This window comes from Salmo salar, chromosome ssa09 (assembly GCF_905237065.1).
Source record: "Salmo salar chromosome ssa09, Ssal_v3.1, whole genome shotgun sequence".
NCBI lineage: Eukaryota > Metazoa > Chordata > Actinopteri > Salmoniformes > Salmonidae > Salmo > Salmo salar.
This window is the reverse complement of record NC_059450.1, coordinates 106,135,444-106,160,851: the sequence shown is the minus strand read 5'-3', so window position 1 is coordinate 106,160,851 and position 25,408 is coordinate 106,135,444. Positions and strand designations below refer to the sequence as shown.

The 25,408-nt window shown below is 45.0% G+C and overlaps 1 protein-coding gene across 5 annotated transcripts in view; it reads left to right on the top strand.

The window, feature by feature from the left end:
- Positions 1 to 1,358: 1,358 nt before the first annotated feature.
- Positions 1,359 to 25,408, top strand: part of dgkd (diacylglycerol kinase delta) — a 171,794-nt gene continuing 147,744 nt past the window's right edge. For 3 of the 5 annotated variants that reach the window (XM_045724294.1, XM_014213440.2, XM_045724295.1), the window contains exon 1: positions 1,360 to 1,528. In XM_045724294.1, the coding sequence (XP_045580250.1) occupies positions 1,394 to 1,528 (135 nt within the window). In that variant the 5' untranslated portion in view covers positions 1,360 to 1,393. Of the gene's footprint in view, positions 1,529 to 25,408 lie in introns of all 5 variants that reach the window. The other 2 variants (XR_006771103.1, XR_006771102.1) reach the window with 1 other exon arrangement.

The following is a 25,408-nucleotide window of genomic DNA, read 5'->3' as shown; positions in this document are numbered from 1 at the left end:
CAAACAAAAGGCATTATGTAACCTGAACACCTACACCCAGCGAGTGACCTTGTTTCTCACACCATGATGTACATGTACAACTAGATGTACACTTTGTTTAATGGCCTTCCGTCTTCTTTGACCCTCCTTTTATTAACTGCATTGTACATGTCAGCATTGAGAATTACTAATGACTGCTTCCCGGTGCCCTGCATTCCCAATGTGGAAATGATTGATGGATAAAGGATGTGATTCATTCAACCGCCACTGCTCCTCGGTTACATTTTTATTGCTGACCAGTGTCATTGATTATCCCATATGTAACAGTTTGACCTATAAAAGTTTAATAAATTATTATTTACTTGAGAGAAGGCTAAATATCATCCATTCTGCACTTCTTCTATATGGTTTATTGAAACTATCCTCACGTTTAGAATAGTTGCCTGGTTTGGCTCACTCGCATGGGTAAGCCATAATACTCTGGAGAGAGTTGTACAGGTCAGTGGAAAGATACACTTTTGTTTACTTCCACTGAGACATATCCCACTGGGCACAAACTGATTGAATCAATGTTGTTTGCACATCATTTCAACAACAAAAATTCAGTCTTACCCATTCTGATGGTGTTGAATCAACATGGAAAAGTGATTGGATTTGTAAAAAGTCAACAACGTAAAATAATTCTGTGACTTTTAACCTAAATCTTGGTTCAAAGTTTTGTTGATTTCACTCGGAATTCATGATAGTTGACAACTCCATCAAGTGTCAATCAAAACTAGACGTTGAACTGATGGCTGTGCCCAGTGGATCTGAGACATCTAAAAATGTTCACCAAAAAAATTCACCTTCATTGTAAAGCATTCCATGCATCATCGCATTTTCAGACTTATGTAAGATAACTTATTATTCTTAATGTGATGAGTAAATTGGATAGTCATAATTTAACTCAATTACTGTTTGCAAAAAAGACTGTTCAATGCATGGCTGAGAGCTTACACTCTTAGAAAAAAGTGTTCCGAAAGGGTTCTGTCGCTGTCCCCATAGGAGAACCCTTTTTGGTTCAAGATAGAACTATTTTGGGTTCTATGCCGAACCCTCTGTGGAAAGGGTTCTTCATGGAATCCAAAAGGGTTCTACCTGGAACCAAAATGCGTTATTCAAAGGGTTCTCCCATGGTCCCCAATGTGTTTATCGCAATATTTCGAAATACAATCGTGATAAAAACATAGTTTGGAAAGAAAATGGCTATTGCTGTAAAGAGAATACAATGAAAAGACTAATCTTTTATGAGTTGAGAAAAAAAAACGAGTCAACATTGGTGCTGCTTTGCCCTGTCTTGACCACAAGGGGGTGCTAATTCCTATTGACTCCACCTTCCACTCATTCTATATATCATTCCCTGGGGGCGAATGATATGGCGGTGGCAGTCCGAGTCGAGGCCACGGCAAGATGCCTGGATGAATCTTCGGATAGTGAACCAGAGCAGGAACATGGATCTCCGCAGAAATTAATACGCAAAGTTTCCACATCGGGTCAGATACGAAGCAAGGTAACCTGTAATTGCATTGGTAACATTGCAATTCAAAGCCAAAGGCGACCATTCTTTTCGGTAGCTGTTCTCTCCATCCGCTTTGCTAATTTTCTAGCTTTGCGAGGCCAGATGGGAAACACCGCTCTTTCCTGTCTCTCTACATCCACGAGATGGCGAGTAGGATCCCCGGACATGTCTCGCTTGCGCTAGCTGGAAGGAACTATAATAGCTCGAGCTCTCGATATCAGTAACGTTACTGTACTATCATCAGCACCACACATAACGGTATCATTACTGGGTGTTGATAAATCGTAACGTTAGCTAACCTTCATCAAAACCTTAATCTATTTTAACTTAAAATATATTAAATCCGTGGATTACTGCTGCTAAATAGCTCCATATGTGAATGGCCAGCTGTTTCATAGCAATATGATACTTCTCGATTCTGTTAGCTAGCTCTAGCTAGTTTTTGCTTCTAACTACTATCGCAATTGATTCATTCGGCATCTCGTTTGATATTCATAACTAGATATACCTTTTCAGGAGCACTTATCTGCCAACAAATATGTTGTAATTTACAATATTGTACAATGGAGACAGGTTATGTTTTGGCTAACACTTTTCCTTTCAAGAGTGATTTCACATATAGGCCTCTTTTTAAAATAACCGATTTCAGTCCTCTTTAAAGTGAACTCTGCCCATTCACACTGCCCTTGCCTTTGAAAGAGGACTCTTTTGCCACTTCACTTCACCTATTTTGTGGGCCGAGTCCTATTTGCGTTCACATTGCTGTATATAGAAAGAAAGGAACCAATATATTCCCTGGGTTTATACAAAGCGCAGGACGAGCCATTCCATCAGAATGTTTTTTTCAGTTGGCTGGCAGCAACCTGGTCTCAGAGCATTTCGTATTATTCTGTACGTAAATCCGTTAGCTAGGCTAGGATTTAGGGTTACGTTTAGGAGTTAGGTTAAAGGGTTAAGTTTTGGTTAGGGGAAGGGTTAGCTTAAAGGGTTGCAGTTAGGGGACGGGTTTGCTAACATGCTAAGTTGCAAAGTGGCTAAAACGTAGTAAGTAGTTAATTAGCTAATTACTTAGGTTGCTAAAGTTGTCTGTGGTGAGATTCGAGCTCGCAACCTTTGAGTTGCTGGACGTTAACATTATATGCCCACCCATCCACCCCGACCAACCATCTGTCTTATGTAAGCATACCAAACACAACATATCATTCTAATTTACCTGTCCTGGATTTACGTTTACTATGTTACGTTTATGACACCAGGCGCAACAGCTAGATATACCTACCTACTTAGCAGCTAGATATACCTACTTGCTAACAGATTTGAGTTAAAAGATGAGACATTAATTGTAGTCAGAAAATATTCTTAACATGTCAATATTATTGGTAACAGAATAAATAGCAGAAGAATAATTGCAGATGAAATAACCCACTGGGCACAGACGTTAATTCAACGTCTATTCAATGTTGGTTCAATGTAATTTCATTGAAATGCGGAAACAACGTTGACCTAGACTCTGAGCATTTCGTATCATTCTTTACCTAAATCCAAGATGCTCCATTTATTATGGTATGTTACGTTTCGTATGGTATGTATTCACTTGGGAATGTCCATCATCCATTTCTTATGATATGTTACGAATTCCATTTTGTTGTGGGTAGCTGGCTAACATTAGCTAGGCTAGGGATTAGGGTTCAAGTCCTGTAAAATTGTATTTGTCACATGCCAAATACAACAGGTACAATACAACCTTACCGTGAAATGCTTACTTACGAGCCCTTAACCAACAATGCATAATAATGCTAAATAAAAAATTGTTACACAATAAAAAAGGAATAACGAGGCTATATAGAAGGAGTACCAGTACAATGTGTAGGGCTACGGGGTAGTCAAGGTAATATCGACATGTAGGTAGGGGTAACGTGACTATGCATAGATAATAAACACAGAGTAGCAGCAGCGTACAGTGCATTCAGAAAGTATTCAGACTAGGGTTGCACATTTTGGGGAATATTCAGAGGTGGAAACATTCCACAGGAATATTTGGGAATTAATGGAAATATATGCTAATTAATATTAATACCATTTAAATGTAATGTTTTTTTGCATTGGATATATTTACCATATCATATGGAGACAGAAACATAAACCTTTTACCTTATCATAAGTAGACATAATTGCAAATGATTAAATCCTTCCAATAGAAATAAAAAAAACGATTTAGTTACGAGCTTGAATGAAATGAGTTGACTCTTCACATGGGAGGATTTCACTGAACAACAAAAGAAAGGGAATATTGAATGATTCCCAATGATCCATCACATCTCCCAAAAACGTTTTCAACATACATCTATAAAATGATAGTCTAGAAACTAAAGCTTTGGTTGTCTTCCTCTCAAGCTTCCATTGCTTCTCCCTGGACCTCCTCAATGTCCACCTCTTGAACTTCAGACTCTAAGGCCTCATCTTCACTGTCACTTTCCAACCTTGTTGAGGATGGCTCGTTGTCAGGCTCAAAAAGCCTCAAATTTGCCCGGATGGGCCACCAATTTTTCAACCCTTGTATTGGTCAGCCTGTTGCGTGCTTTGGTATGTGTGTTCCCAAACAAGAACCAGTTGCGCTCTGAGGCGGCTGATGTTGGTGGGATTTTGAGGATGATGGAGGCAACAGGGGAAAGAGCCTCAGATCCACAAAGTCCCTTCCACCAGGTGGCTGATGAGATATGTTGGCACGACTGCCATATTGCATCACCATCCCAAAGCCCTTGCTTGGACGTGTACTTCGCCAGACTGCCAAGAACCTTGCCCTCTTCCAGGCCAAGGTGGCGAGACAAGGTAGTGATGACCTTGTTGATCTCTGCACCAGACAGGATGCTCTTGCCAGCATACTTGGGGTCCAACATGTACGCTGCTGCGTGTATTGACTTCAGGCAGAAGTCTTCAGGCTTTTTGATGTATTTCAAAACTGCAGTTTCCTTTGCTTGGCGCAACAGTGAAGTGGGCAGGGAAGTACAGATTTCTTCTCTTACATCTGCAAGCGGAGTCTGAACATCAGACAGGATGGTATTGTCTCCCTGCTGGGCAGCTTCAATGTGGTGCTCTTATTCCTCTCACTCTGCTTGGTGAGGTAGATTGGTGCTTGATGATCCTTCATATACAGTTGAAGTCGGAGGTTTACATACACTTAGGATGGAATCATTAAAACTAGTTTTTCAACCACTCCACAAATTTCTTGTTAACAAACTATAGTTTTGGCAAGTTGGTTAGGACATCTACTTTGTGCATGACACAAGTAATTTTTCCAACAATTGTTTACAGACCGATTATTTCACTTATAATTCACTATATCACAATTCCAGTGGGTCAGAAGTTTACATACACTAAGTTGACTGTGCCTTTAAACAGCTTGGAAAATTCCAGAAAATGATGTCATGGCTTTAGAAGCTTCTGACAGGCTAATTGACATCATTTGAGTCAATTGGAGGTGTACCTCTGGATGTATTTCAAGGCCTACCTTCAAACTCAGTGCCTCTTTACTTGACATCATCATGGGAAAATCAAAAGAAATCAGCCAAGGCCTCAGAAAAAAAATGGTAGACCTCCACAAGTGTGGTTCATCCTTGGGAGCAATTTCCAAACGCCTGAAGGAACCACATTCATCTGTACAAACAATAGTACGCAAGTATAAACACCATGGGACCACGCAGCCGTCATACCGCTCAGGAAGGAGACGCGTTCTGTCTCCTAGAGATGAACATACTTTGGTGCGAAAAGTGGAAATCATTCCCAGAACAACAGCAAAGGATCTTGTGAAGATGCTGGAGGAAACAGGTACAAAAGTATCTATATCCACAGTAAAACGAGTCCTATATCGACATAACCTGGAAGGCCACTCAGCAAGGAAGAAGCCACTGCTCCAAAACCGCCATAAAAAAGCCAGACCATGGTTTGCAACTGCACATGGGGAGAAAGATCGTACTTTTGGGAGAAATGTCCTCTGGTCTGATGAAGCAAAAATAGAACTATTTGGCCATAAAGACCATTGTTATGTTTGGATGAAAAATGGGGAGGCTTGCAAGCCGAAGAACACCATCCCAACCGTGAAATACGGGGGTGGCAGCATCATGTTGTGGGGGTGCTTTGCTGCAGGAGGGACTGGTGCACTTCACAAAATAGATGGCATCATGCGGTAGGAAAATTACGTGGATATATTGAAGCAACATCTCAAGACATCAGTCAGGAAGTTAAAGCTTGGTCGCAAATGGGTCTTCCGAATGGACAATGACCCCAAGCATACAGTGGGGGAAAAAAGTATTTAGTCAGCCACCAATTGTGCAAGTTCTCCCACTTAAAAAGATGAGAGAGGCCTGTAATTTTCATCATAGGTACACGTCAGCTATGACAGACAAAATGAGAAAAGAAAATCCAGAAAATCACATTGTAGGATTTTTAATGAATTTATTTGCAAATTATGCTTTCTCTATGATTTGCTTGACCTTCACTGGAATTTTGTTGAACTCTGCATCTAGCAAATGAGTAGATAATGCATGTCTGGTTGGAGGGGTGTATGCTGGGTGAAGAACATTCAGACATCTCTTCCAATACACATTGCCTGTGCGCATCAGAGGTGAACCAGTTGCATACACAGCTCGAGCAAGACATTCATCAGCATTTCTCTGACTACGTTCCTCCATTGAGTCAAAAAAACTACTGATTCCAGGAGGACCATGAGCTGTTGCTATCGATAAGGTGTCTGATTCATAATTTTCACCTCAAATAGAAGTAGAGGGACTTTTGTCATTTTATCAGAGATGAGATTGCGTTGTGAGCGCTGAGGGAACTTTATGCACTTGGCCAGATTATTCTGCATCTTTGTTGTGTTCTTCACATATGATTGCATTTATTTTCAGCAAACTTAACTTAACACGTGTAAATATTTGTATGAACATAACAAGATGCAACAACTGAGACAAACTGAACAAGTTCCACAGACATGTGACTAACAGAAATTGAATAATGTGTCCCTGAACAAAGAACGGGTCAAAAGTAAGTCAGTATCTGGTGTGGCCACCAGCTGCATTAAGTACTGCAGTGCATCTCCTCCTCATGGACTGCTAGATTTGCCAGTTCTTGCTGTGAGATGTTACCCCACTCTTCCACCAAGGCACCTGCAAGTTCCCAGACATTTCTGGGGGGAATGGCCCTAGCCCTCACCCTCTGATCCAACAGGTCCCAGACGTGCTCAATGGGATTGAGATCCGGGCTCTTCGCTGGCCATGACAGAACACTGACATTCCTGTCTTGCCGGAAATCACGCACAGAATGAGCAGTATGGCTGGTGGCATTGTCATGTTGGAGGGTCATGTCAGGATGAGCCTGCAGGAAGGGTACCACATGAGGGAGGAGGATGTCTTCCCTGTAACGCACAGCGTTGAGATTGCCTGCAATGACAACAAGCTCAGTCCGATGATGCTGTGACACACCGCCCCAGACCATGACGGACCCTTCACCTCCAAATCGATCCCGCTCCAGAGTACAGGCCTCGGTGTAACGCTCATTCCTTAGACGATAAACGCGAATCCGACCATCACCCCTGGTGAGACAAAACCACGACTCGTCAGTGAAGAGCACTTTTTGCCAGTCCTGTCTGGTCCAGCGACTGTGGGTTTGTGCCCATAGGCGACATTGTTGCCGTTGATGTCTGGTGAGGTTCTGCCTTACAACAGGCCTACAATCCCTCAGTCCAGCCTCTCTTAGCCTATTGCAGACTGTCTGAGCACTGATGGAGGGATTGTGCGTTCCTGGTGTAACTCGGGCAGTTGTTGTTGCCATCCTGTACCTGTCCCGTAGGTGTGCTGTTCGGATGTACCAATCCTGTGCAGGTGTTGTTACACATGGTCTGCCACTGCGAGAACGACCTGCGAGGACGATCAGCTGTCTGTCCTGTCTCCCTGTAGCACTGTCTTCAGCGTCTCACAGTACGGACATTGCAATTTATTGCCCTGGCCACATCTGCAGTCCTCATGCCTCCTTGCAGCATGCCTAAGGCAAGTTTCCCGCAGATGAGCAGGGACCCTGGGCATCTTTCTTTTGGTGTTTTCAGAGTCAGTAGATAGGCCTCTTTAGTGTCCTAAGTTTTCAAAACTGTGACCTTAATTGCCTACCGTCTGTAGCTGTTAGTGTCTTAACGACAGTTCCACAGGTGCATGTTCTTTAATTGTTTATGGTTCATTGAACAAGCATGGGAAACAGTGTTTAAACCCTTTACAATGAAAATCTGTGAAGTTATTTGGAATTATCTTTGAAAGACAGGGTCCTGAGAAAGGGGCGTTTCATTTTTTGCTGAGTTTATTAAATATTTTCACCCCACCAAGTATTGTAATCAAAACTTACCAGAAAGCATGTAATTATTGTCTCAGACAGTGTAGTAGTGTGGGCTCAGTAGCATCTCATTAGTGTGAAAGATCTTGAGAATCAGCTGTACATGTGATGGAAGAATGCGCTGTGCATGCAGAGGGTTGCAATTCCATTAAATTAGTCATAGTTTAACCAAAATATGCCACAAGACCTAGAATAGACTTGTGTATCGCACAAAAAAGGTTCACTGTTATAAGCTAAAATCCTCATCAATCTACACACAATATACCCCATATTGACAAAGCAAAATCAGGTTTATACATTTTTGCTAATGTATAAAAAAAGAGAATATATGAAATATCACATTTACGTAAGTATTCAGATCCTTTATTCAGTACTATGTAGAAGCACCTTTGCCAGCGATTACAGCATTGAGTCTTCTTGGGTATGACACCAAAAGCTTGGCTTTTGTCTCATTACAGCCTTATTCTAAAATGGATTAAATCGTTTTTTCCCCCCTCATAACTCTACACACAATACCCCATAATGACAAAGCAAAAACAGGTTTTTATAAATGTTTGCAAAAAAAACAACAAAAAAAACACTGAAAAATCACATTCACATAAGTATTCAGACCCTTTACTTTGTTGAAGAACCTTTGGCAGCTATTACAGCCTCGAGTCTTCTTGGGTATGATGCTACAAGCTTGGCACACCTGTATTTGGGGAGTTTCTCCCATTCTTCTCTGCAGATCCTTTCAAGCTCTATCAGTTTGGATGGGGAGCGTCGCTGCACAGATATTTTCAGGTCTCCAGAGATGTTTGATCGGGTTCAAGTCCGGGCTATGGTTGGGCCACACAAGAACATTCAGAGACTTGTCCCGAAGCCACTCTTGCGTAGTCGTGGCTATGTGTTTTGGGCCGCGAAGGTGAACCTTCGCTCCAGTCTGAGGTCCTGAGCGCTCATCATGGATCTCTCTGTACTTTGTTCCGTTCATCTTTCCCTCGATCCTCACCCAGTCCCTGCCTCTGAAAAACATCCCCACAGCATGATGTTGCCACCCCCGTGCTTCACCATAGGGATGGTGCCAGGTTTCCTCCACAGGTGATACTTGGCATTCAAATCAAATCAAATCAAATTTATTTTTATATAGCCCTTCGTACATCAGCTGATATTCTCAAAGTGCTGTACAGAAACCCAGCCTAAAACCCCAAACAGCAAGCAAAGCATGTGAAAGAAGCACGGTGGCTAGGAAAAACTCCCTAGGAAAAACTCCCTAGAAAGGCCAAAAACCTAGGAAGAAACCTAGAGAGGAACCAGGCTATGAGGGGTGGCCAGTCCTCTTCTGGCTGTGCAGGGTGGATATTAAAACAGAACATGGTCAAAATGTTAAAATGTTAAAATGTTCATAAATGACCAGCATGGTCAAATAATAATAATCATAGTAGTTGTCGAGGGTGCAACAAGCACGTCCGGTGAACAGGTCAGGGTTCCATAGCCGCAGGCAGAACAGTTGAAACTGGAGCAGCAGCACGGCCAGGTGGACTGGGGACAGCAAGGAGTCATCATACCAGGTAGTCCTGAGGCATGGTCCTAGGGCTCAGGTCCTCCGAGAGAAAGACAGAAAGAGAGAAAGAGAGAATTAGAGAGAGCATATTTAAATACACACAGGACACCGGATAAGACAAGAGAAATACTCCAGATGTAACAGACTGACCCTAGCCCCCGACACATAAACTACTGCAGCATAAATACTGGAGGCTGAGACAGGAGGGATCAGAAGACACTGTGGCCCCATCCGATGATACCCCGGACAGGGCCAAACAGGCAGGATATAACCCCACCCACTTTGCCAAAGCACAGCCCCCACACCACTAGAGGGATGTCTCCAACCACCAACTTACCGTCCTAAGACAAGGCCGAGTATAGCCCACAACGATCTCCGCCATGGCACAACCCAAGGGGGGGGGCGCCAACCCAGACAGGAAGACCACGTCAGTGACTCAACCCACTCAAGTGACGCACCCCTCCCATGGACGGCATGGAAGAACACCAGTAGGCCAGTGACTCAGCCTCTGTAAAAGGGTTAGAGGCAGAGAATCCCAGTGGAAAGAGGGGAACCGGCAAGGCAGAGACAGCAAGGGCGGTTCGTTGCTCCAGCCTTTCCGTTCACCTTCACACTCCTGGGCCAGACTATACTTAATCATAGGACCTACTGAAGAGATAAGTCTTCAGTAAAGACTTAAAGGTTGAGACTGAGTCTGCGTCTCTCACATTGGTAGGCAGACCATTCCATAAAAATGGAGCTCTATAGGAGAAAGCCCTACCTCCAGCCGTTTGCTTAGAAATTCTAGGGACAATTAGGAGGCCTGCGTCTTGTGACCGTAGCGTACGTGTAGGTATGTACGGCAGGACCAAATCGGAAAGATAGGTAGGAGCAAGCCCATGTAATGCTTTGTAGGTTAGCAGTAAAACCAATTCAAGCCAAAGAGTTATATCTTGGTTTCACCAAACCCGAGTATCATGTTTCTCATGGTCTGAGAGTCCTTTAGGTGCCTTTTGGCAAACTCCAAGCGGGCTGTCATGTGCCTTTTACTGTGGCCACTCTACCATAAAGGCCTGATTGGTGGAATGCTGCAGAGATGGTTGTCCTCCTGGAAGGGTCTCCCATCTCCACAGAAGAACTCTGGAGCGCTGTCAGAGTGAACATTGGGGGCTTTGTCACCTCCCTGACCAAGGCCCTTTTCCCCCTATTGCTCAGTTTGGCCGGGAGGCCAGCTCTAAGAAGAGTCTTGGTGGTTCCAAACTTCTTCCATTTAAGAATGATGGAGGCCACTGTGTTCTTGGAGACCTTCAATGCTGCAGAACGTTTTTGGTAGCCTTCCCCAGGTCTGTGCCTCAACACAATCCTGTCTCGGAGTTCTACGGACATTTCCTTTGACCTCATTGCTTGGTTTTTGCTCTGACATGCACTGTCAGCTGTGGGACCTTACATAGGACATGTTTCTATAAATTGAATTCACCACAGGTGGAATCCAAGTTGTAGAAACATCTCAAGGATGATCAATGGAAACAAGATGCACCTGACCTCAATTTCGAGTCTCATAGCAAAGGGTCTCAATACTAATGTAAATAATGTATTTCAGTTTTATATTTTTAATTAATTGGAAAAAAAATTGCAACTATTTTTGCTTTGTCATTATGGGGTATTGTGTGTAGATTGAGGATTTTTTTAATCCATTTTAGAATGAGGCTGTAACATAACAAAATGTGGAAAAAGGAAAGGGGTTTGAATACTTTCCGAATCCTATATATTTTTACATTTACATTTAAGTCATTTAGCAGACGCTCTTATCCAGAGCGACTTACAAATTGGTGCATTCACCTTATAATATCCAGTGGAACAACCACTTTACAATAGTGCATCTAAATCTTTTAAGGGGGGGGTTAGAAGGATTACTTTATCCTATCCCAGGTATTCCTTGAAGAGGTGGGGTTTCAGGTGTCTCCGGAAGGTGGTGATTGACTCTGCTGTCCTGGCGTCGTGAGGGAGCTTGTTCCACCATTGGGGTGCCAGAGCAGCGAACAGTTTTGACTGGGCTGAGCGGGAACTGTGCTTCCTCAGAGGTAGGGAGGCGAGCAGGCCAGAGGTGGATGAACGGAGTGCCCTTGTTTGGGTGTAGGGCCTGATCAGAGCCTGAAGGTACGGAGGTGCCGTTCCCCTCACAGCTCCGTAGGCAAGCACCATGGTCTTGTAGCGGATGCGAGCTTCGACTGGAAGCCAGTGGAGAGAGCGGAGGAGCGGGGTGACGTGAGAGAACTTGGGAAGGTTGAACACCAGACGGGCTGCGGCGTTCTGGATGAGTTGTAGGGGTTTAATGGCACAGGCAGGGAGCCCAGCCAACAGCGAGTTGCAATAATCCAGACGGGAGATGACAAGTGCCTGGATTAGGACCTGCGCCGCTTCCTGTGTGAGGCAGGGTCGTACTCTGCGAATGTTGTAGAGCATGAACCTACAGGATCGGGTCACCGCCTTGATGTTGGTGGAGAACGACAGGGTGTTGTCCAGGGTCACGCCAAGGCTCTTAGCACTCTGGGAGGAGGACACAAGGGAGTTGTCAACCGTGATGGCGAGATCATGGAACGGGCAGTCCTTCCCCGGGAGGAAGAGCAGCTCCGTCTTGCTGAGGTTCAGCTTGAGGTGGTGATCCGTCATCCACACTGATATGTCTGCCAGACATGCAGAGATGCGATTCGCCACCTGGTTGTCAGAAGGGGGAAAGGAGAAGATTAATTGTGTGTCGTCTGCATAGCAATGATATGAGAGACCATGTGAGGATATGACAGAGCCAAGTGACTTGGTGTATAGCGAGAATAGGAGTGGGCCAAGAACAGAGCCCTGGGGGACACCAGTGGTGAGAGCACGTGGTGCGGAGACAGATTCTCGCCACGCCACCTGGTAGGAGCGACCTGTCAGGTAGGACGCAATCCAAGCGTGGGCGGCGCCGGAGATGCCCAGCTCGGAGAGGGTGGAGAGGAGGATCTGATGGTTCACGGTATCAAAGGCAGCAGATAGGTCTAGAAGGATGAGAGCAGAGGAGAGAGAGTTAGCTTTAGCAGTGCGGAGAGCCTCCGTGACACAGAGAAGAGCAGTCTCAGTTGAATGCCCAGTCTTGAAACCTGACTGATTAGGATCAAGAAGGTCATTCTGAGAGAGATAGCAAGAGAGCTGGCCAAGGACGGCGCGTTCAAGAGTTTTGGAGAGAAAGGAAAGAAGGGATACTGGTCTGTAGTTGTTGACATCGGAGGGATCGAGTGTAGGTTTTTTCAGAAGGGGTGCAACTCTCGCTCTCTTGAAGACGGAAGGGACGTAGCCAGCGGTCAAGGATGAGTTGATGAGCGAGGTGAGGTAGGGGAGAAGGTCTCCGGAAATGGTCTGGAGAAGAGAGGAGGGGATAGGGTCAAGTGGGCAGGTTGTTGGGCGGCCGGCCGTCACAAGACGCGAGATTTCATCTGGAGAGAGAGGGGAGAAAGAGGTCAAAGCACAGGGTAGGGCAGTGTGAGCAGGACCAGCAGTGTCGTTTGACTTAGCAACGAGGATCGGATGTCGTCAACCTTCTTTTCAAAATGGTTGACGAAGTCATCCGCGGAGAGGGAGGAGGGGGGGAGGAGGATTCAGGAGGGAAGAGAAGGTAGCAAAGAGCTTCCTAGGGTTAGAGGCAGATGCTTGGAGTTTAGAGTGGTAGAAAGTGGCTTTAGCAGCAGAGACAGAAGAGGAAAATGTAGAGAGGAGGGAGTGAAAGGATGCCAGGTCCGCAGGGAGGCGAGTTTTCCTCCATTTCCGCTCGGCTGCCCGGAGCCCTGTTCTGTGAGCTCGCAGTGAGTCGTCGAGCCACGGAGCAGGAGGGGAGGACCGAGCCGGCCTGGAGGATAGGGGACAGAGGAAATCAAAGGATGCAGAGAGGGAGGAGAGGAGGGTTGAGGAGGCAGAATCAGGAGATAGGTTGGAGAAGGTTTGAGCAGAGGGAAGAGATGATAGGATGGAAGAGGAGAGAGTAGCGGGAGAGAGAGAGCGAAGGTTGGGACGGCGCAATACCATCCGAGTAGGGGCAGAGTGAGAAGTGTTGGATGAGAGCGAGAGGGAAGAGGATACAAGGTAGTGGTCGGAGACTTGGAGGGGAGTTGCAATGAGATTAGTGGAAGAACAGCATCTAGTAAAGATGAGGTCAAGCGTGTTGCCTGCCTTGTGAGTAGGGGGGGAAGGTGAGAGGGTGAGGTCGAAAGAGGAGAGGAGTGGAAAGAAGGAGGCAGAGAGGAATGAGTCGAAGGTAGACGTGGGGAGGTTAAAGTCACCCAGAACTGTGAGAGGTGAGCCATCCTCAGGAAAGGAACTTATCAAGGCGTCAAGCTCATTGATGAACTCTCCAAGGGAACCTGGAGGGCGATAAATGATAAGGATGTTAAGCTTGAAAGGGCTGGTAACTGTGACAGCATGGAATTCAAATGAGGAGATAGACAGATGGGTCAGGGGAGAAAGAGAGAATGTCCACTTGGGAGAGATGAGGATTCCAGTGCCACCACCCCGCTGGCTCGATGCTCTAGGGGTATGCGAGAACACGTAGTCAGACGAGGAGAGAGCAGTAGGAGTAGCAGTGTTATATGTGGTAATCCATGTTTCCGTCAGCGCCAGGAAGTCTAGGGACTGGAGGGTAGCATAGGCTGAGATGAACTCAGCCTTGTTGGCCGCAGACCGGCAGTTCCAGAGGCTGCCGGAGACCTGGAACTCCACGTGGGTCGTGCGCGCTGGGACCACCAGGTTAGAGTGGCAGCGGCCACGCGGTGTGGCGCGTTTGTATGGCCTGTGCAGAGGAGAGAGAACAGGGATAGACAGACACATAGTAGACAAGCTACAGAAGAGGCTACGCTAATGCAAAGGAGATTGGAATGACAAGTGGACTACACGTCTCGAATGTTCAGGAAGTTAAGCTTACGTTGCAAAAATCTTATTGACTAAAATGATACAGTACTGCTGGCTGGTGGAGTAGGCTAGCTAGCAGTGGCTGCGTTGTTGACTTTGAACGTGTAGCTGGCTAGGTAACCTCGGTAGTTTCAGTACTACACCTTGTCATGATACAAAGCAACTTTGTAGCTAGCTAGCTAACATAACACTAATCAAGACGTTCCTTGTAGTGTATTTAGTTTCAACAATGCTGCACGTCGGTAATAGTTGGCTGGGTTAGGAAAAATGGCGTCGCGGGGGACGGAAATAGCTGGCTAGCTAACCTCGATGGCTGGCTAGCTAACAATTATCAAGCTATGACAAAGACAACTAAGTAGCTAGCTAGGTAACACTGCACTAGTCAAATCGTTCCGTTGTAAAGTATTAGTATCTACAGCGCTGCTAGTCGGTAACGGTTGGCTAGCTGGCAGTGGGTTAATGATGACTAGGTGTGTTGAGTAAGTCTGGCGCCGTGTCGCGGCTGGCTAGCTCACCTCGATAATACTCAAACTCAAACTACACAATTATCTTAGATACAGAGACAGCAAAGACAACTATGTAGCTGGCTAACTAACACTAACACCACACTAATCAAGTCGTTACGATGTAATAGTTTCTGCAGTGCTGCTAGTCGGTAGAAGTTGGCTAGCTAGCAGTGATGACTAGCTAGCTAGCTAGCAGCTAGCAGTGTTGACTACGTTAGGAGGACGAAGATAGCTAGCCTCGATAATTACTCAGTTACTCTAAACTACACAATTATCTTTGATACAAAGACGGCTATGTAGCTAGCTAAGAAGAATTGCTCAGATCAAACAAATCAAGCCGTTGTAATGTAGTGAAGTGTAATATTACCTGTGGAGCGAAGCGTGGTGCGACTGCTCGCTCCAAACCGGAAGCTATATGTGAAGAATGTGTGAGTGTGTGGTTAGAGTCCAGTGAGTGTACATCCAGCCTGTGTAAGAGAGTGCAAAAAATAACAATAAAATAAGGGGGTCAATGAAAATAGTCCGGGTAGCCGTTTTGATTAACTGTTCAGCAGTCTTACGACTTGGGGGTAGAAGCTGTTAAGAAGCCTTTTGGATCTAGACTTGGCGCTCCAGTACTGCTTGCCATGTGGTAGCAGAGAGAACAGTCTATAACTTGGGTGGCTGGAGTCTTTGACAATCTTTATTGCCGTCCTCTGACACCGCCTGGTATAGAGGTCCTGGATGGCAGTGAGCTCGGCTCCAGTGATGTACTGGGATGTAAGCACTATCCTCTGTGGCGCCTTGCGGTTGGATGCCGTGCAGTTCCCATAACAAGCGTTGATGCAATCAGTCAGGATGCTCTCGATGGTGCTGCTATTGAACTCTCTGAGGTCCAATGCCAAGTTTTTTTCAGCCTCCTGAAGGAGAATTGACATTGTCAATTGACATTGACTGTGTTGGTGTGTTTGGACCGTGATAGATCATTAGTGATGTGGACACCAAGGAACCTGCTCCACTACAGCCCCATCGACGTGAATGGGGACATGCTCGGCCCTCCTTTTCCTGTTAGTCGACGATCAACTCCTTTGTCTTGCCGACCGTGAGGGGAGAGGTTGTTGTCTTGACAACAGACTGCCAGGTCTCTGACCTTCTCCCTATAGGTTGTCTCATTGTCGTCAGTGATCAGGCCTACCATCGTCGTGTCATCGGAAAACTTAATGATGGTGTTGGCGTTGTCAGTGGCCACGCAGTCGTGGGTGAACAGGGAGTACAGGAAGGGACTAAGCAATCACCTTTGAGGGGTCCCCGGGTTGAGGGTCAGCGTGGCAGATGTTGTTGCCTACCCTTACTACCTGGGGGTGGCCCACCAGGAAGTCCAGTATCCAGTTGCAGAGGGAGTTGTTCACTCCCAGGGTACTTAGCTTAGTGATGAGCTTGGAGGGCACTATAATGTTGAAAGCTGAGCTGTAGTCAATGAACAGCATTCTCACGTAGGTGTTTCTTTTGTCCAGGTGGGAAATAGCAGTGTGCAGTGCAATAGCGATTCTGTCATCTGTGGATCTGTAGGGGCGGTGTGTGAATCGGAGTGGGTCTAGGGTTTCTGGAATGGTGGTGTTGTGAGCCTTGACCGGCCTTTGAAAGCATGGCTACAGATGTGAGTGCTACGGGGCGATAGTCATTTAGGCAGGTTTCCTTGGCGTTCTTGGGCAGAGGTACTATAGTGGTCTTCTTGAAACATGTAGGTATTACAGACCGGGTCAGGGAGAGGTTGAAAATGTCAGTGAAGACACTTGCCAGCTGGTCAGTGCATGTTCTGAGTACGTGTCCTGGTAATCCGTCTGGCCCTGCGGCCTTGTGAATGTTAACCTGTTTTAAAGGTCTTATTCACATCAGCTACGGAGAGCGTGATCACACAGTCGTCCGGAACAGCTGATCCTCTCATGCATGGTTCAGTGTTGCTTGCCTCAAGGCAAGCATATAAGGCATTTAGCTCGTATGGTAGGCTCGCGTCATTGCGCAGCTCGCGGCTGAGTTTCCCTTTGTAATCCATGATAGTTTTCAAGTTTTGCCAAATCTAATGCGTGTCAGAACCAGTGTAGTAGGATTTGATCTTAGTCCTATATTGATGCTTTGACTGTTTGATGGTTCGTCGGAGGGCGCAGCGCAATTTCTTATAAGCGTCCAGATTAGTGTCCTACTCCTTGAAATCGGCAGCTCTAGCCTTTAGCTCAGTGCAGATGTTGCCTGTAATCCATGGCTTCTGGATGGGTTATGCGTGTTCCGTCACTGTGGGGATGTCGTCGATGCACTTATTAATGAAGCTGGTGATTTAATGTGCTAGCAAAACAGTCCTTTAGTTTATCATCTGCTTCATTGGACCACTTTCTGTATTGAGTGCTGGTACTTCCTGTTAGAATTTATGCCTCTAAGCAGGAGTCAGGAGGATAACGTTATGAACAAATTTGCCAAATTAATGGCAAGGGAGAGCTTTGTACCCGTCTCTGTGTGTGGAGTAACGTGACCTAGAGTTTTTTTTTTTTTTTGTGACATGCTGGTAGAAATGGTCAAATGGATTTCAGTTTCCCTGCGTTAAAGTCCCCAGCCAGTAGGAACGTTGTCTCTGGATGAGCGTTATCTTGTTTGCTTATGGCCTTACACAGCTCATTGAGTGTGGTCTTAGTTCCAGCATCGGTTTGTGGTGGTAAATAGACAGCTACGAAGAATATAGATGAAAACTCTCTTGATAAATAGTGTGGTCTACAACTTATCATGAGGTACTCTAACTCAGGCAAAACCTTGAGACTTCCTTAATATTAGAGAGTGCTCACTAGCTGTTGTTGACAAAGAAACACCCCACCCACTCTGATCTTACCAGAGGCTGCTGTTCTGTCTTGCCGATGAAAGGAAAACCCAGCTAACTGTATATTGTCCGTGTTCAGCCACGATTCGTTGAAACATAGGATAATCCAGTTTTTAATGTCCCTTTGATTGGATAGTCTTGATCGGAGCTCATTCAGTTTATTCTCCAGTGATTGCACGTCAGCCAGTAGAACGGAGGGTAAAGGCAGATTATCCACTTGCCGAAGCAGTCTCGCCAGGCATCCGGCTTGTCGACCTCTGTAGTGGCGTCTCCTCTTCTTACGAATGATGTGAATTTAGGCCTGGTCCGGGAAGAGCAGTATAGCCTTCGCATCCGAGTCATTAAAGAAAAGGTCCTCGTCCAGTTGGAGGTGTGTAATTGCTGTTCTGATGTCCAGAAGTGCTTTTCGGTCATAGGAAACGATGGCGGAAACATTATGTACAAAAGAAAGTTTAAAACGGAGCATAAAAACACACAAAATAGCACAATTGGTCAGGAGCCCGTGAAACGGCGGCCATCCCCTCCGGCGCCATCCATTCACCAGGGTTAGAGTTAGGTTAAAGAGTTAAGGTTAGGGAAAGGGTTAGCTAAAAGGGTTAAAAAAAAGTGGTCTAAAATCAGGAAAATAGCATTGTCAGCTGGGCTGGATGCTGTGCGAGTACTAACCTACTTATTGTTAAAAAAAAACACAAACGAACTACACCGTTGAACTCGTCATCAATGTTCTCGATTCCGGAGGACATAAAACAATATAGAGGTAAGATAGATTTTGAGACATGACATGTATTAGCAATTGCGGAGGCGCCAGAGACTTGCGGATGCCAAATCAAGCTCCGTACCGCATCACCGTGTGCCTCCCAAATTTTGCAACAATGCAGAGGGCTGTTTAGCTCTGCATTTACATGATTGGTTGACGGTAGGTGTGGGCAGGAGGTTTTGTATAAACACAAACTCACTTCCTTGACAACTTCCTTCACAACAGCTCTGCTCTGCGAAGCACAAGAAGTATGATGCCTCATGTCTACCAGATTCATCAAAGTATTTGCGTTCCGGTGGAAGTCATTCACTGTCAATGAAGCAGTTCGCAACGCTACATTGGGGGGTGCCTCATTAGGCTGCGGGGCGTTCTGTGTACTGCATGCGTTTTAATATTTTCAACTTGTGCGTTGCTTTGCTGTGTGGTGGTACAAACGGAAGTACACACACAGACTCCAACTAGGTAGCTTTTAACTAGTTGAAAGCGAAGCACGTGCGTCAAGTACGGAAATCTGGCAAAACAAAATGCTTATGCATCTGGTCGACATCGGGCATGAATGTTCTGACTTCTCCGGAGACGGCATCGCAGTAAATGCTGTACGGCCGCAGCAGATGTCGGATTGACCATGCAGAGACTTAATGCCTCTTGAGTAAATCTGAGCTGAAAAAACATTTTCAGGCTATTCCGTTAAAACAACTAGAGCCAACTGTACATTTCAAACTGTATTTTTTTGAGGCGCAGCCATAAACTAGTTTTGTACAATGGCAAGTGATGGTGTTGATAAAACCCACATTTTTAGGATTTTAGCAAGACCTAAACGATATCATAACCGCCATCGATAAGAGACAATACTGTGCAGATGTATTCATCGACCTGGCCAAGGCTTTCGACTCTGTCAATCACCACATTCTTATGTGCAGACTCAACAGCCTTGGTTTCTCAAATGACTGCCTTGCCTGGTTCACCAACTACTTCTCTGATAGAGTTCAGTGTGTCAAATCGGAGGGCCTATTGTCCGGACCTCTGGCAGTCTCTATGGGGGTGCCATAGGGTTCAATTCTCGGGCCGACTCTCTTCTCTGTATACATCAATGATGTCGCGCATGCTGCTGGTGATTCTCTGATCCACCTCTACGCAGATGACACCATTCTGTATACTTCTGGCCCTTCTTTGGACACTGTGTTAACTAACCTCCAGACGAGCTTCAATGCCATACAACTCTCCTTCCGTGGCCTCCAACTGCTCTTAAATGCAAGTAAAACTAAATGCATGCTCTTCAACAGATCGCTGCCCGCACCTGCCCGCCCGTCCAGTATCACTACTCTAGACGGTTCTGACTTAGAATATGTGGACAACTACAAATACCTAGGTGTCTGGTTAGACTGTAAACTCTCCTTCCAGACTCACATTAAGCATCTCCAATCCTAAACTAAACCTAGAATCGGCTTCCTATTTCACAACAAAGCATCCTTCACTCATGCTGCCAAACATACCCTCGTAAAACTGACCATCCTACCGATCCTCGATTTCGGCGATGTCGTTTACAAAATAGCCTCCAACACTCTACTCAAGAAATCGGATGCAGTCTATCACAGTGCCATCTGTTTTGTCACCAAAGCCCCATATACTACCCACCACTGCGACCTGTACACTTTCGTTGACTGGCCCTCGCTTCATACTTGTCGCCAAACCCACTGGCTCCAGGTCATCTACAAGTCTTTGCTAGGTAAAGCCCCACTTTATTTCAGCTCACTGGTCACCATAGCAGCACCCACCAGTAGCACACTCTCCAGCAGGTATATTTCACTGGTAACCCCCAAAGCCAATTCCTCCTTCGGCCGCCTTTCCTTCCAGTTCTCTGCTGCCAATGACTGGAATGAACTGCAAAAATCACTGAAGTTGGAGACTCATATCTCCCTCACCAGCTTTAAACCACAGCTGTCAGAGCAGCTCACAGATCACTGCACCTGTACATAGCCCATCTTAAATAGCCCATCCAACTACCTCATCCCCATACTGTATTTATTGATTTATCTTGCTCCTTTGCACCCCAGTATCTCGACTTGCACATTCATCTTCTGCACATCTTTCACTCCAGTGTTTAACCTCTCTAGGGTAGGGGGCAGTATTTGCACGGCCGGATAAAAAATGTACCCGATTTAATCTGGTTATTACTACTGCCCAGAAACTAGAATATGCATATAATTATTGGCTTTGGATAGAAAACACCCTAAAGTTTCTAAAACTGTTTGAATGGTGTCTGTGAGTATAACAGAACTCATATGGCAGGCAAAAACCTGAGAAGATTCCTTATAGGAAGTGCCCTCCCTGACCATTTCTTGGGCTTCTACACTCTCTTTATTGAAAACTGAGGATCTCTGCTGTAACGTGACACTTCCTACGGCTCCCATAGGCTCTCAGAAGGCGGCAAAACGCTGAATGATGTCTTTGCAGGCCCTGGCTGAAAAACAGTAGCGCATTTGGATAATGGTCGATCAGAGAACAATGAGACTGAGGCTCGTGCACGAGGCGACACCATGTTTTTTTATTTTTTCGTCTTTGAACGAAAACAACGACTCCCGGTCGCAATATTATCGCTTTTTTTACGAGAAAAATCACATAAAAATTTATTTTAAACAGCGGTTGACATGCTTCAAAGTACGGTAATGGAATATTTAGAATTTTTTTGTCACGAAACGTGTCGGGCGCGTCACCCTTCGGATAGTGTCTTGAACGCACGAACAAAACAGAGGATATTTGAACATAACTATGGATTATTTTGAACCAAACCAACATTTGTTATTGAAGTAGAAGTCCTGGGAGTACATTCTGACGAAGAACAGCAAAGGTAATCAAATTTTTCTAATAGTAAATCGGAGTTTGGTGAGGGCCAAACTTGGTGGGTGTCAAATTAGCTAGCCCGTGATGGCTGGGCTATCTACTCAGAATATTGCAAAATGTGCTTTTGCCGAAAAGCTATTTTAAAATCAGACATAGCGATTGCATAAAGGAGTTCTGTATCTATAATTCTTAAAATAATTGTTATGTTTTTTGTGAACGTTTATCGTGAGAAATTTAGTAAATTCACCGGAAGTTTGCGGTGGGTATGCTAGTTCTGAACGTCACATGCTAAAGTAAAAAGCTGGTTTTTGATATAAGTATGAACTTGATTGAAGAAAACATGCATGTATTGTATAACATAATGTCCTAGGAGTGTCATCTGATGAAGATCATCAAAGGTTAGTGCTGCATTTAGCTGTGGTTTGGGTTTATGTGACATTATATGCTAGCTTGAAAAATGGGTGTCTGATTATTTCTGGCTGGGTACTCTGCTGACATAATCTAATGTTTTGCTTTCGTTGTATAGCCTTTTTGAAATCGGACAGTGTGGTTAGATTAACGAGAGTCTTGTCTTTAAAATGGTGTAAAATAGTCATATGTTTGAGAAATTGAAGTAATAGCATTTCTAAGGTATTTGAATAACGCGCCACGGGATTCCACTGGCTGTTGAGTAGGTGGGACGATTTCGTCCCACATACCCTAGAGAGGTTAATTGCTATATTGTAATTACTTTGCCACCGTGGCCTATTTATTGCCTTTACCTCCCTTATCTTACCTCATTTGCACACAGTGTATATAGACTTTTTCTACTGTATTATTGATTGTATGTTTGTTAATTCCATGTGTAACTCTGTGTTGTTGTATGTGTCGAACTGCTTTGCTTTATCTTGGCCAGGTCGCTTTGCTTCAGGTTGCTTTGATTTATCTTGGCCAACGCAAAGAAACAACAACACAACATTGTCTCCCTTCTGCATTCAAGCAGCCCTTTATCGTCTTTGGTTTATAGCCGCAGATATTCTCCCATTCTCGATGGTTGACAGTAGGGGGTTTCAGCACCTCGTGAACGTGCTTGAGCCATGTTACGAACTTCCCTTTTGCACCCGTTTCATCAAGCCAAAGTTTTCAATGTATTGGCCGATGCACCTTGTGTTGTATTTCCTTAACAGTGACAGCCCATCCCATTACCCAGGAGTGGGAGATGTACCGTGCTACAGACACGCCTCCTTTATGAGAGTCACAACTGTGCATCTGGCACTGAAGGAAGTGGTGTCATGGTGCGTTTGTAACAAAATGGGAATTTACCACATACGACTGTGAAAAATGTACTTGAATGGCCCTCCAACTGGCAATTACTAGTGGAAAACTCGTCTATCATCCTGACACCCACTTCTCCCACATGGTGACCTCTGACGTCGCCTATTAAAGAAATGACTCTACAACAGCATTTTCGGCACTAAAATGCAACAACAAAACATTATTATAAAAAACATTCTATTATTTTGGTTTTTGAACTCTATCATTTGTTTACAAGCATGATAGCTGTACTTTTAGTTTACTGTTGACTCAGCTTTTTGGGCCATTAGCCAATCAGCATTTCTCAACAAGTTCAAATCACATGAATGTTTCCAACTGGTATTTCCAACTCCATAACTGGTAAACCTGAACCAGGTTTTCTTCTGGTATTTTGCCTGTGCTTAGCTCCATTTCTTTTTTTATCCTGAAAAACTCCCCTGTCCTTAACGATTTACAAGCATACCCATAAAATGATGCAGCCACCACTATGCTTGAAATATGGAGAGTGGTACACTTTGTAGTCAGGACAAAAAAATTGCATTGCCAAATTTATTGCAGTATTACTTTAGTGCCTTGTTGCAACAGGATGCATGTTTTGTAATATTTGTATTCTGTACAGGCTTCCTTCTTCTCACTCTGTCAATTAGGTTAGTATTGTGGAGTAACTACAATGTTTTTTTCATCACAGCCATTAAACTCTAGCTGTTTAAAGTCACCATTAGCCTCATAGTGAAATCCCTGAGCGGCTTCCTTCCTCTCCAACATCTGAGTTAGGAAGGACACCTGTCACTTTGTAGTGACTGGGTGTATTGATACACTATCCAACGTGTAATTGATAACTTCACCATGTTCAAAGGGATATTCCGTGTCATCTTTTTTATTTTTGCCATCTACCAATAGGTGCCCTTCTTTGTGAGGCATTGGAAAACCTCCCTGGTCTTTGTGGTTGAAATTCACTACTCGACTGAGGGACATTACAGATAATTGTATGTGTTGTGTACAGAGATGAGGTAGTCATTCAAAAATCATGTTAAACACTATTATTGCACACAGTGATTCCATTCAACTTATTATGTGACTTGTTAAGCACGTTTTTACTCCTGAATGTATTCAGGCTTGCCATAACAAAGGAGTTGAATACTTATTGACTCAAGACATTTCAGCTTTTCCTTTTTTTAAATGTAATAAATAAATAAATACATTTCGATCTTGTCTCATCGCTGCAACTCCCCAACGAGCCCGGGAGGTAAAGGTCGAGTCATGCGTCCTTCGAAACATGACCCGCCTAACTGTGCTTCTTAACACCCACCTGCTTAACCCGGAAGCCAGCCACACCAATGTGTCGGAGGAAACACTGTTCAACTGCCACATGGAGTCGCTAGAGCGCGATAAGCCAAGGAAAGTCCCCCCGGCCGAACCCTCCCCTAACCCGGACGACGCTGGGCCAATTGTGCTCCTAGCTGACCTAACAGTAACTGTATGAAGGCCATAGGATCCACACAGTTATTCAAGAATGTGTAGACTAACAGTGAAATGCTTACTTACGGGCCCTTCCCAACAATGCAGAGAGAAATAATATAAAAATATATAACACAAGGAATAAATACACAATGAGTAACGATAACTTGGCTATATACATAGGGTACCAGTACCAAGGTAGATGTGTATGGGTATGAGGTAGATATGTACATATAGGTAGGGATAAAGTGACTAGGCAACAGGATAGAATATAAACAGTAACAGCAGCACATGTGATGAGTCAAAAGAGTTGGTGCATAAAGGTTCAATGCAGATAGTCCAGGTAGCTATTGGTTTACCATTCAACTAAGTATTTATCAGTCTTATGGCTTGGGGGTAGAAGCTGTTTAGGCTCCTGTTGGTTCCGGACTCAGTGCATCGGTACCACTTGCCGTGCAGTACCAAAGAGATCAGTCTATTAGTTTGATGGCTAGTCTTTTTTTAGGGCCTTCCTCTGACACCGCCTGGTAAAGAGGTCCTGGACGTCAGGGAGCTCAGCCCCAGTGATGTACTGGGCCATACGCACAACCCTCTGTAGTGCCTTGCAGTCAGATGCCTTGCAGTTGCCATACCAAGCGGGGATGCAGCCAGTCAAGATGCTCTCAGTGGTGCAGCTGTAGAACTTCTTTAGGATCTGAGGGCTCATGCCAAACCTTTTCAGCCTCCTGAGGGGGAAGAAGTGTGTGTGTGTGTGTGTGTGTGTGTGTGTGTGTGTGTGTGTGTGGACCATAATAATTCCTTAGTGATGTGAACTTGAAGCTCTCGACCTACTCCACTACAGCCACGTGGATGAGGGTGTGCTCGGCCCTCTGTTTCCTGTAGTCCATGATCAGCTCCTTTGTCTTGCTGACTTTGAGGGAAAGGTTGTTGTCCTGACACACACTGCCAGGTCTCTGACCTCCTCCCTGTAGGCTGTTGCATTGTCGTTGGTGATCAGGCCTACCACTGTCGTGTCGTCTGCAAACTTAATGATGGTGTTGGAGTCGTTCATGGCTACGCAGTCATGGGTGAACAGGGAGGGGACTAAGCACAGGAGGGGACTAAGCATGCACCACTAAAGGCCCTCATGTTGAGGGTTAGCATGGCGGATGTGTTGTTGCCTACACTCATCACCTGGGGGCGGGCCGTCAGGAAGTCCAGGATCCAGTTGCAGAGAGAGGTGTTTAATCCCAGTAGGGCTGTCCCCGACTAATAAAATTATAATTTTCATTTCAAGTTAAAGTGTACTGTTAGCTAGCTAGCTAACGTTACCTGGCTGGCTAACCCTACTTTTCGTCCAGAGTGT